The following is a 12,742-nucleotide window of genomic DNA, read 5'->3' as shown; positions in this document are numbered from 1 at the left end:
TGGTGCTGATGATCGACGAAAATTATCCACCAGCACAATGGCCAATCGGACGAGTCATTGCGACACGCCCAGGAGCAGATGGGCTAACGAGAGTCGCAACTATAAGAATCGCAAAAGCAGAAGTACCAAGGCAGGCAGATGGATCACCAATCATAGAAAACATCAAAACAATAAACACAGAGCTTGACAGACCAATCACCAAGCTTTGCCTACTGCCATCAGATCCACCACCTCCAGAGCAACCTCCAGACGATGATGCAAAAGAAGCTCAACAGGACTAGAATCACCATTAGTTTATCATCCCTGATGATGAATTGTCCCCGGGCTGTTCGAAATACAGCCTAAATCTCCATATTAGTCACGGTCGACTAACTCGGCCATCTCCGAAAATCTCCGTGAACTTTCGGGTCAACGGACACAGGTCAGTGCGGCACCCGGAAGAGTCAGTCAGTAGTGTTATAGTATTGCTAGGATAATGAGCTGGCGTATTCAGTCAATCAGTATTCTAAATTTAATATCTTTGTTCAGTACATCAACTTGTTGATTAAGTTCAGTATAATTTCAGTGACTCAACGAGATAAAGGTGAAAAGATAATTATCAGTAAAAATTAGACATTCAACAGTAAATATACCAAAGAGTGTAAAATTAAGTGACAAGTGGTTCGATCCCACGGAAATATATTGAGATTTTTTATAAACTGCCTAACATAATTTTCCCAACATCTGCCTCCACATTTTCATCCCACATCCACCCTAACCCTAGACATTCACCAAACAAGGTCTTNTAAATATACCAAAGAGTGTAAAATTAAGTGACAAGTGGTTCGATCCCACGGAAATATATTGAGATTTTTTATAAACTGCCTAACATAATTTTCCCAACATCTGCCTCCACATTTTCATCCCACATCCACCCTAACCCTAGACATTCACCAAACAAGGTCTTTACAAAAATTTCGCAATCTCATCCAGATTCCAAGATATTCGTCAAACAAAATCATTCATCATAAAAGATATTTTCATTACAATATTCAAATATTAAAATTCAGTAACGACGTCATGAACGAGCATAAGTTTAATTCCAGACTGTGTTTTTGATGGATATCTCCAAATCTAATGAAGATTATTCATTAAAAACTCAGCCTGGGGTTGAACTTACGCTCATTAATCACTTCTCTACTGAATTTCAATATCTAAATGGTGTAATGAAAATATCTTTAATGATTTTATTAGCAGAAGTCTTGGAAGCTTGGAGGTTATGTTTACTATCTAGGTGGAAAAACAGGATGAGTTGATGGTCATTAGAGATCAGTTTTTGGAGAATATCTCAGAATATGGACCAGATGGCGTAATTTTTGATATGGCATTTTTTGTAGAATGAAATGAGATCTACAAAAAATATCTGTTCGAAATACAGCCTAAATCTCCATATTGGTCACGGTCGACTAACTCGGCCATCTCCGAAAATCTCCGTGAACTTTCGGGTCAACGGACACAGGTCAGCGCGGCACCCGGAAGAGTCAGTAGTCAGTAGTGTTAACGTATCGTTCCGATAATGAGCTAGTGTATTCAGTCAATCAGTATTCTAAAGTTAATATTTTTGTTCAGTACATCAACTTGTTGATTAAGTTCAGTATAATTTCAGTGACGCAACGAGATAAAGTGAAAAGACAATTATCAGTGAAAATTAGACATTCAACATTAATTATACCAAAGAGTGTAAGGCAATAGTGACAAGTGGTTCCATCCCACGAAAATATATTGAAATTTTTATTAAACGCCTACCATAATTTTCCCAACATCTCCCTCCACATTTTCATCCCACATCCACCCTAACTCCAGTTCCTCACCAAACAATATCTTAACAAAAATTTCATTATCTCGTGTCGATTCAGAGATTATTCATCAAAAACTAATTTCCAATCGAATCAACTCATCCTGATACACGATTTCACACTGAACTTCACTCTTAAATTATTAATCCCCACAGTTATTTATTTCATTTTATCAATTTAAGACCGATATTTTATTTTTTTACGATTTTTCGGAAATAATTCACGCAATTTTCCCTTTCACATTCTAACAAACAAACCTCAAAAATCATGGTCGAATACAAAGTGAATTCCCCCCCTAAAAACATGTCCAATAAACGAAGCAGATGACCGAATCTACTCCCAATATTAACGCGGATAATTTAATACATTACTTAATATATAGAAACTTACCAGATTGTCGTCATCCTGGGCAAATGCCGGAGCTGGGTTGTTGGCGTCGTTGTCGGCCATGTTGATGGGTTGAAACCACTGAACTATAGGTATACTGAATATAGGTGGTGCTGAACAAGGATAGGTTGGGACCGGTTTTGTTTCTCTCTCTGGCTAAAAGTATACAGCTTGCCTCTCACATGCGCAGTCTAGGTACTATACTATGTCTATGCCAACACTTCACTGCAGGAGATTAATGTATAGTCTTGCGTAGGGTCGCTAGATCACCGTCATATTAACTAGCCAATGGCCAATCACGATATCGCATGATCGAGATATAGTATAATTCAACGACGATTGCACCCGTGTATTACACTACACTGTTGGCAATCACTGAACGCGAAAAATGAGAATTCGAGTCGCGCTGCTAACTCAGTGGCTCAAGTGTAACCCGTTAGTTATTGGAGATAATCGAAACGCGAGAAATGTGCATGATAGCTCGTTGCTATGTGCATATCTTCGTTAATATTCAACTAATTAAACCGATAATTGCATCAGTGGAAAGCTGATATGCGATTTATATGATGTAACTAAGACCAGTTTTTGTCTAAATGATGGCGTAAATTTATTCATAAAAAAAATGGATTGGAGGTAGTGGAAGGGGAAGTTGTGTGGTGTATATACTTGGTAGCTCTCGGTTGGAGTTGTATAAAACGTGTACTTTTCCGATACGCTACCGCGTATCTCGATAGCGGGAGTCCCTCAGGGTTCTGTACTTGAGCCAATATTATTTTTAATATATATCAATAAAATTGTGAAAGGGAACAGGAGTAACTATAAAATTCGTCTATTTGCTGATGATATGTAGTTATATGTATGGGGTGAAAGCTCGGACTATGTGGAGAAGAAATTGAATGAGCAACTTCATGTACTTGAAGATTATTTTGGAAGTAACAAATTGAAAATAAATGCGCCCAAAAACTAAATTTATGATCATAAAACATAAGAGACAAAATCTTGGAAGGAAAGTGAGCGTCAAGTGTAAAGACGGATTGGAATTAGAAAGAGTAGATGAAATGAAATATCTAGGGATTATAATAGACATAAATCTGACGTTCAAAGCATGTCAGGAGTACTTACTGAAGGGAATAGGCAAAAAAATAGGAGTATTGAGCAGAATTGGAAATTTTTTAAGTCTGATGGCCAGAAATGTAATATACAAGAGCATAATAGCTCCACACTTCGAATATTGTATTACAATAATATATTCAATGAATGAAACGAGCATGAAGTCATTGCAGAAATTACAGAATAGAGCAATGCGTAGCATTTTACACCGCAACCGTAGAACCACAGTCACTGACATGCTTGACGCCCTGGGTTTCTTGTGTTATATCCAATATTTTATTTCAGTACATTCTAAATTATTCACTCCGAACACCGAGTGAATGCCTCGTCAGCACACAGTGCTGCACCACACACATTCCGACACGATCAATGACCGATTGCGCGACTACTCTCCAAAAAAAAATTGGATTTAAAACAAAATTTCACAACTCCCTCGACGTGGCCACGGGGCGAAATTGCCACGAAGACCTCGCCAGTCGTTAGCTAAAATTCGGAGATATCGGACCCAGCGGAAGTAGTTTACGGAATCGTTCGGGCAGTATCCAACTCCGGTAGTAATTCGAATAGAAATTTCAGGACTACATAACCGGTGACCTCCCCTTTTGAAATTTGGTCGGGATAAGTGATCGTTGGTGCTGTTCAGAGGACTGACCACCCTAAAATCGAGAGTAGTAACTTTTCACACGCATAAAGGGACAATTAAAATTAATAATAGTGCTAACGTGCTCAGACTCAAAACTTGTCAAAATTTTCACTGAAATAGCGAGGAGAAGTTTATCTCAGTGCATAAGTATTCACTATAGACCGTGACGAAAGTGTGAGAAAAGAACGGAAACTCACAAATAAACATTTTTAGACTTAAAACTAGACTAAGTGCGTGGGATAAGACAAAGTGAAAATTCGGATTAACCATTGTATCGAGTGCGTACCTTTGTCTACAAACCTATTTTAAATAAGAGATTTTCTAGGGGAGATTTTCAAAATTGATAGAAAGATAATCGAGTCTCATGTAAATTAGGAATACGATTTTATTGGGAATTATATTTGGAAATTAATAGAAACAAATCGGGTCTTCTGGTCATTTCGAGATCCCTCCCTCCCTTCCTATTTATCCTATTTCTGAATGAAAGTAGAGATTACTAGTTAAAATTGAAGGCCAAAGGTAAGAGTACCAGATATTACGAGCGTCGTCCATCCAATAAAAACTAAGACAAAATAAGTATAAAAAGAAAAGCAAATCTTGGATAATTTTCGCAATCATCTGGAATCTAAAAAAAAAATTAATAAAAATTTTAACCGTTGTTTATGAAAATAAAATAAATTCACACCAAAATTGTTCAGCTCATAAAGCTTCAATATATTCATTACTTCTCAAAAACATAAATTACATAAAATGGCAAACCACATTGACATTTCCTTTTTGGGCGAGACCACTGCAAACACTCCATGTAAAAGCCTCGAGGACTACACCAGATCCCGTGATATGGGATTTCATCTCCCAATATTCACAGGGGGCCCAGATGGCGTGTCTCTCGAAAAGTTCGAATACGCAGGACGGTCTCAGATGCCCACTATTCCACCAGATAACGAAAGAAAGAAAATATTCCTCTATGAAATCCTCTCCCATTTGGAACCTCCTGCCTCCCTGACGGTCGCGGACAGGCCAATTAATACCCCTGACGAAATACTCGAAATTCTCGCCAAAAGATTTGGACCCTCAAATAACCTAGATCATTATCTCTCGAAAGCTCGTACCGCGCTAAAATCCTCATTAGAACCCCTAGAAGGTTTCTTAGAAAGATTGGCAGTACTGGTACATCACGGGTCCAAGGCAGTAGACCGAGAAGCCAAGGATGAGCATAAGCCAGCTTTCAAGGAGTTCTTGAACCAACAAGCCCTCACTAGGTTCAAAGAGTACTGCCCACCTCACGTTAACGAGGTTCTCAATAACAAGGGAACTAAGACCATTATAAGGACGCCCTTACCCTTTTTCGAGAAGGGAAATATCGACAGGCGGATAAGAGACCAACACCAGAGTTCTCCGGAATGGTCAAATACATCAGCCAGTATCCCACGCTGGATACTTTCCCCACAGGAGCGACGCACTATGGACCTCCCCTCAGTAATCCAACCTCAACTTATCAAGGTGCATACGACCCCAGAGGATCGACAGATGCACTCCCACCATAGATACCCAAACGGACATCTACAGGGACCACCGAATGCCTATCGTCGAAACCACCTTCAGACTCACGGGAAACCTCATGAGTATCACAACTCGCACCAGTCTCTTCTAGAGGCTTCAGCACGGGAATTTTCTTCACCACCACCGCTTCCTACATCGCCACCTGCCTTCACTTCAAGAACACCGCAATATGTTTTCCCAGAAACCAGCAACGTTGTGGCAATGGGCGGAGCTTATTCCCCCCAGTTCGAGTACCCCTGGGAAGGAGTCAACCAGCCTGATATGAGCCTGCACCCTACAGGGTCTTCCATAGCAGTACCATCCACACTTGATCCACAGTTACCAATAATGGTTGCTAATGCGCCCACCACAGTGACTCCCACATCATCCACATCCTCTCAAGATCTTATAAATGAGATGAGAAAACTCTTCAAGGACCTCACCATAGAAATCAAGAAAACCGCTCGCGGTTCCCCATCCAGTCGACCCCAATCGAGGGACAACTCTAGGGAGAGAGGGAACCACAACCAGGGAAAAGGACTTCTCCTACACAACAACAACGGAATGCCCACCGTACCTGCTATCAACTCCAATGTAAGCGTGACCGCCAAGGATTTAAACGAGTTTCTGGCCCGCCGAGCGAGTGCATCGACGGCCAACCAGAACCGACACTCACACCACTCCTTGAACAGCGGCCACCTGAGACAATAAGGACGGTGTTCTGCACAATTGGCGGGGGCCCCCGAGTCATCTTCAAGGGACCTTTCCTCAACACCATCAGGGTTAACGCCTTATTGGACACTAGAGCCTCAGTGAATCTGATCTCACTGAGTTGTCTCCACGACGATGGGCATGTGAATCACACTCAGCGATCAAGATTGTGGGATTATCTTACCATACCTCAGACTCCCTGGGAACAGTAAACCGGCCCTTCGCTGACAACATTCATGTTACCTTCCATGTCATTCCGCACCAAGTTGGATCTTACTCAGTTCTCATTGGAGATGATTTCCTGGACAGAACGAATGCTTTTATATTCTTCGATGATCACACAGTCACCCTGAGTACGTCGCCTCTCGCAACCATCCATTTCTACATGGCACCTTGCCTGGAGAGGTTAATAAAAAGACGGGTAGCCCTTAGCGGGGGCGGACCAAGGGTGAACCTCAAAGTAAAACAGTTAACGAAGGGTAAACATAAATTCCTCATTGATACCGGATCTGACATCAACCTGATAGAATCAAAATATATTCCGAAAGATACCAAACTACTCCCTCACACCGTTCCTGAATAGATTGGTATCAATGACAAAGGACTCCCCACGGTGGGAGTCATTCCGTTGAAGATCTTGCGAGTCAGAGTACCTTTTCACGTTATAGACCAGCCGTTACCTGTACCAGCAGCAGGAATTCTTTGGTTAGAATTTCTTGTGACAGCAAAAGCAAATATCAGATATCTCCAGCGCAACATCAGCACCTCGGCTAGGCCCCATCTGCCAGTGAATTGGTACGAAGAACCCATGGACAACAAACCACTCACTGTCCCATCTAGGACAAGGATGGTCGTCAGCATACCCATCAAGGAAACTGATTTGAAATAGGGTTATTTGCCACAGATACCCACAGAAGAGGGAGTTTACCTAGGAGAGAGTTTAGTTCGCGTCGAAAATGGACGGGCAACTGTAATGGTCATCAACACCCAAGATCTACCAGTGAAGCTCCAGGTATCCCCACAAGAAATAGAGCCTTTCGATAATGCACCTGAACTGAAGAGCAACGTCGAATATTGCCTGTATGGATCGACACTACCTGAGGAACATACAGGCAGAGCAACAGAAGTCCTCAAGAACCTCCCAGAACAGGAGTTGAAAACATTCGAAAAAAAAGAGGTTAACCGCCTTATTCAAGACTTTCATGATGTTTTTCACCTTCCTGGGGATCAGCTAGGTCGAGCAAAGAACTTCACCTGCAAGATCAGACCAACAGACGACCAAATTGTTCATAAGCGACAATACAAATACCCTCCTCAACACCGAGAGGAAATCAATAAACAAATCGATGCTCTCCTAGAGCAAGGAATAATTCGACATTCAGAGTCGCCTTACAACTCACCACTCTGGATAGTCCCAAAGAAGGCAGACTCCAAGGGAAGAAAACGATGGAGAATGGTGATCGATTTTCGAGACCTCAACAAGAAGACAATTGGAGATGCGTACCCGTTACCTGATATCACCAAAATTCTCTCACAACTAGGAGGAACCCAATACTTCAGTGTCTTTGATCTGGCTAGTGGGTTCCATCAGATCCCCATGGACCAATCTGACCGAGAGAAGACTGCTTTCACCGGCCCTAACAGCCATTACGAGTACGAGAGGATGCCATTCGGTTTGCAGAACTCCCCACCCGTCTTCCAGAGGATGATGGACCAGATCCTCTCCGGCCTCAATGGGACAGACTTGTACATCTACCTAGACGACATCGTTGTATACTCCAAACCCCTTGAAGAACATACAGAATGACTCCGTCATCTTTTTCAATGCCTAAGGGAAAATGGCCTTACCCTCCAACCGGATAAATGCAAATTCTTCATGAAAGAAGTTGCTTATCTGGGATACGTCATCGATGAAAGTGGAGTGCACCCTGATTCGAGCAAAATAAAGGCACTGACGGAAATGCCTACCGCATTGAATCAACACGGAATCAGAAGATTCTTGAGGTTGAGCAATTACTATCGAAGGTTCGTGAAAGACTACGCGGATCTAGCACAACCATTAAACCTACTAGTCCGCAACAATGAAAAATTTCGATGGGGCCCAGAACAACAAGAGGCTCTCCAACTGCTAAAACTATCAATCTCCAAAGACTCCCTCCTGTACCACCTGGACATGAAGGAACCGTTCATCGTGACAGCCTCCAGCAGTGAAATTGGACTCGGGGCAATTCTGAGTCAACAGGATGAGGAAGGCGATGAACACCACATCCTCTATGCGTCCAGAACCCTGAAGGAGTACGAAACTCGCTATTCACCCTCAGAGAAAGACTGTTTAGCTGTGTTCTGTGCTCTAGAACAATTCAAGCCCTACATTTACGGGGTCCCTTTCACTCTAGTCACGAATAGCCCTGCAATAAATTAGCTGAGAGACTCCGCTAACCCCACAACTCGCCAGGTCAAGTGGAAGACATGGCTGAATGATTTCACCTTCGAGGTGAAAATCAAGAAGCTCAAGAAGGACCTGCTAGCCGACGCCTTTTCCGAGAACCCTCTGGAAGAAGGGAACCCGGATGCTACGGTACTGAGGGTCATTTGTCTACCCATCAACCCGACACCAACGTCTATTCTGAAAAATCCGCCGACGAGAAATCCGGATCCAAACCGACGAGCTAGAATTCAATTTCAGCCTACTGTTCGAGAAATTCCCTCAAGTTCCACAGTCGGAGAAAGGCTGGCACTACGCAGAGCTTCCGAAACCCCGAGTGGGAGAAAACCAATCTCTAACCGTGAGGCTAGACCTTATCGAGCTCGTAACACAACTAAAACATCAGTTACTAGCCCAGCACGCGCGACACCTAGTAAAACCGCAGACGACTCGCCGGCAGGGGACGATGAATCATCACCGACGCCATCGGGACCGATAGAAACGCTTATCTCACCAACCATAGATCCCCCAGAAGATCCATGGAAACCACCAGAAAAATCCTCCTTTTCTGACACCGCCTCTGCCTCTGCAGATTTAGAGATCACTTTGGAAGAAGAGATACTGCTCGAGGATGATGTTTTTGAATCTACAAGCAATGACGAAATAGAGTCGCCACGCGATTCAATTGTTGAAGCTGAACCTCTGTTGGAACCAGGCGATGAAGACATTGACGAGAAGAACGACGGAGTATTCCAACCACCCCATCACCAAAGAGCCTTACAACAGCTTGAAAGGTCTCTAGAGCAGATAGAAGAGATGGAAACCGAAACATTAAAATCTCCTGACCCCCTACCTGAACTACCTCACCCCATGCACGCCCTGAAGAAAATTAGTCTGGGATGCGAATTTAGAATCCAAATGAATGATTCTTTCAAAGCGTTCGAAGATAAGAGGACACTCAAAGAACACGAATTCAGTTCCCAGTCACCATCTAACCAAATGTCCTCACCGCCTCAAAAAGAAACAAGTACCAATCCCTTCGGAACCCCCAAGAAACGCGAAGAGAGAGAGAGACTCACCATTCTATAGTGGCTGGTCCACAAAACACCAGAGAATCCATGATGCCTTCCGTCAACACGTCACAACTCCCTCTCGCAGGTTCCTGCCCCATGAGAATCCCGCCATATTTTAACGATGGTCGAGAAGAACCAACTCTCCTACCGCCAGCACTATTGCCGGACCTGAAGGAAGATAACATCTTAACCTCGGAGAACACGGAAGAAAATCACTCCTTCCCCATCTCCCCTCAAATATCGGGGGCCGAGAATTCCAACAATTCGCTCCTCGCTATACCACCAATCGAGAGAAGGACAACAACAACCACTCCAGTTCCTGACAGTTTTCCGGAAGATGAAATAATCGAAAACGACTTCCTCATCCCCCAGAATGACCTCTACCACTCACCAACAAACATCCGAGAAACTAGGGATAGCCTCACCTTCGTGAGAGGAAACATCGTCCATTTCCTCGCTGCCGATGCCGAGCCCACCAGACAGGTGACGAAATTACTACGTGATTTAAACCTGATCGATCTCGAACACATCAAGGAAATGAAACCACAACTGGGTCAGATAATTGTGACAAAATGCGGGAAGTTTTGGGCGTTCACCATGCTTGTAAAATGCTGGCATTTCGAAGGAGTAAGGAATCAGGTCCTCAAGTTGTGCCTGAAAAATTTAAGGGAAGCGCTCAAGAAATATAGAGTTCTCGAATTGAAAATGGCTGAAAAGGCATATGAACTGGATGACCATATACGCATCAGATTCTTCCTAGAGAAAGAATTCGCAGAACATCCAGCTCAAATCACCCTCTGTCATGGCTCCATCAACATGCCACCGCCTGCCCTCCGTCCAGAGATCATTAAAGAGTGCCATGCCACCCTTCCTGGTGGCCACAAAGGCATCACCAAAACTTTCCAACGGATCCGGGAATGATTCTACTGGCCGGGGATGAAAGAAGAAATCAACCAGTATATCAAGAAATGTCGGACGTGTCAACCCGAAAAGATCCAGCGAGTAAAAATCAGACAACCCATGCAGATAACCGACACTCCGAATGAACCCTTGGAGAAAATCTCTATCGACACAGTAGGACCTTTCCCCCCCACGTCACCAGGGAACATCCACATCTTGACAATTCAAGACAACCTGTCAAAATATTGTGTGACCGTCCCTCTAAAAGACATAAAAGCTAACTCCATCGCCCATGCAATAGCCACCCACTATGTCTGCCGTTATGGTTGCCCGAGAGTAATTCTGTCAGACCGGGGGACAAGTTTTCTGAACAAACTATTCAAACAACTTAGCCAACTCTTCCGGTTCCATCACGTGACAATATCAGGGTATCGACCGGAATCGAATGGTGCCCTTGAGCGAAGCCATCACGCCCTCGTCGAGTACCTAAAGGCTTTCACCGAAGAGTTTGGAAACTAATGGGATAAGTTGCTCCCCTATGCTATGCTCTCCTACAACACCAGTGTCCATTCAGCCACCAATTTCACACCTTTCGAGATCCTGCATGGACAACGGGGAAGACTCCCCTCCAACATCCATGAGGAAGACAGAATAGATTCTTAAAGTGATTGTATGACGCAACTCATCATCAAACTTGACAAAATCCGTAATATTGCCAGAGAAAATTTGGTGAATGCCAAAATTCATTCTAAGGAGCTGTACGACCGAAAGATCCATCCCCTCGAGCTGAAAATTGGTCAATTCGCTTACGTAGAAAAAGAGCCAAAAAAGGGTAAACTGGACCAAGCTTACACTGGTCCTTATGAGATCATAGATATAACCGAAAGAGGAAATATTCGCCTGGAAACAGACGAAGGTAAACACTTTACTAAAGATCCAAATAAACTAAAACTATGTCAAGAAGACCTGGAGGACACCCCTGATGAACCAATACTCCCATCCAATTGGAAAATCACCTGACAAATCTCATCAATTGTCCTCCCAGGGAACCCAATCCAATGCAGAAGACATCAGAACGCTGAACTACCATCTATGTTGATGGTTCCTGCTCCTTCAACGGTGCGATCAACGCCATCGGGGGAGTAGGAATTTTCTTCGCAGACAACCATCCCCTAAATACCGCTAAAACCCTCGACAATGGTGGATGAGTGACCAACATCATAGTAGAGACAGCTGCAGCCATCAAGGCCTGCAAGATCTGCCTCCGTCACGACATCCGAACGATAAGAATTATCACAGATTCAAAATATCTTATCAGTTGCATGACAGAACACCTCCAAAAGTGGAAAAATAATGGATGGCTGAACGCCAAGTCCAAACCTGTCATCAACAGAGAATTACTACAACAACTAGATGCCCTGTCTACTGCGCTAGATGTCATCTTCGAGTATGTCCCAGGACACCAAGGAGTATATGGGAACGAAAGAGTCGATGAACTCGCAAAAATCGGTTCCAAAATCTATGCCGACCCCAACCCAGATGACCAGCACTGCTAATAAAATTTCTAACTGTAAGAAAAACCATCACTGATACCAATGACCTATATTTCCTGTTCCAGAAAAATGAGAATCCATAATACTGTCCTTCAAATACTCCTATGGTGGACCCCCAGAATCTTGGGACAGGAAATGAATGAAATCTACCAACTTCATCACGTGGAGCATAATCCTGGCCTACATTATGAATTACTAGATCAAGTCCGTCCCATCAGCAAAACCTGGAGAATGATGCTTACAGTACATCTCATAGGGCTCCTAATGGAAACACCACCTGGCACGGAGACCATTCAAAAATACCAACAAGAGTGCCAACAGCGGCAATCTGAAGAACTCTGCTCAGGAGCCCTCGGGTTACCAATTCTGAATGACTATGCAAAGGAACTGAAACACCTTCAGGAATATCTAAACGACACCTCACAGAGCCCTCAGATTAATGAACACCAGAGGAAAAACCGATCTCCTTGGCTGGGATTCATCGGTACAGCAGCCCGTAAAATCTTCGGCACGATGGACTACAATGATCACGAACATATCACCGAAGAGATCGACCGATTGTA

At 43.4% G+C, this 12,742-nt stretch overlaps 1 protein-coding gene across 1 annotated transcript in view; it reads right to left on the bottom strand.

Moving 5' to 3' along the window:
• LOC107042451 (circumsporozoite protein-like) overlaps positions 1-2,303 on the bottom strand; it is an 11,317-nt gene extending 9,014 nt beyond the window's left edge. The window contains exon 1 of the mRNA XM_015263497.1: positions 2,226-2,303. Within this exon, the coding sequence (XP_015118983.1) occupies positions 2,226-2,285 (60 nt within the window). The 5' untranslated portion in view covers positions 2,286-2,303. The remainder of the gene's footprint in view (positions 1-2,225) is intronic.
• Positions 2,304-12,742: the final 10,439 nt, after the last annotated feature.

Source organism: Diachasma alloeum, unplaced genomic scaffold, assembly GCF_001412515.2.
Source record: "Diachasma alloeum isolate Michigan unplaced genomic scaffold, Dall2.0 Dall_scaffold_00470, whole genome shotgun sequence".
Taxonomy (NCBI): Eukaryota; Metazoa; Arthropoda; class Insecta; order Hymenoptera; family Braconidae; genus Diachasma; species Diachasma alloeum.
Note: the sequence above shows the minus strand (reverse complement) of the source record. Positions and strands in the feature narration are given on the sequence as shown.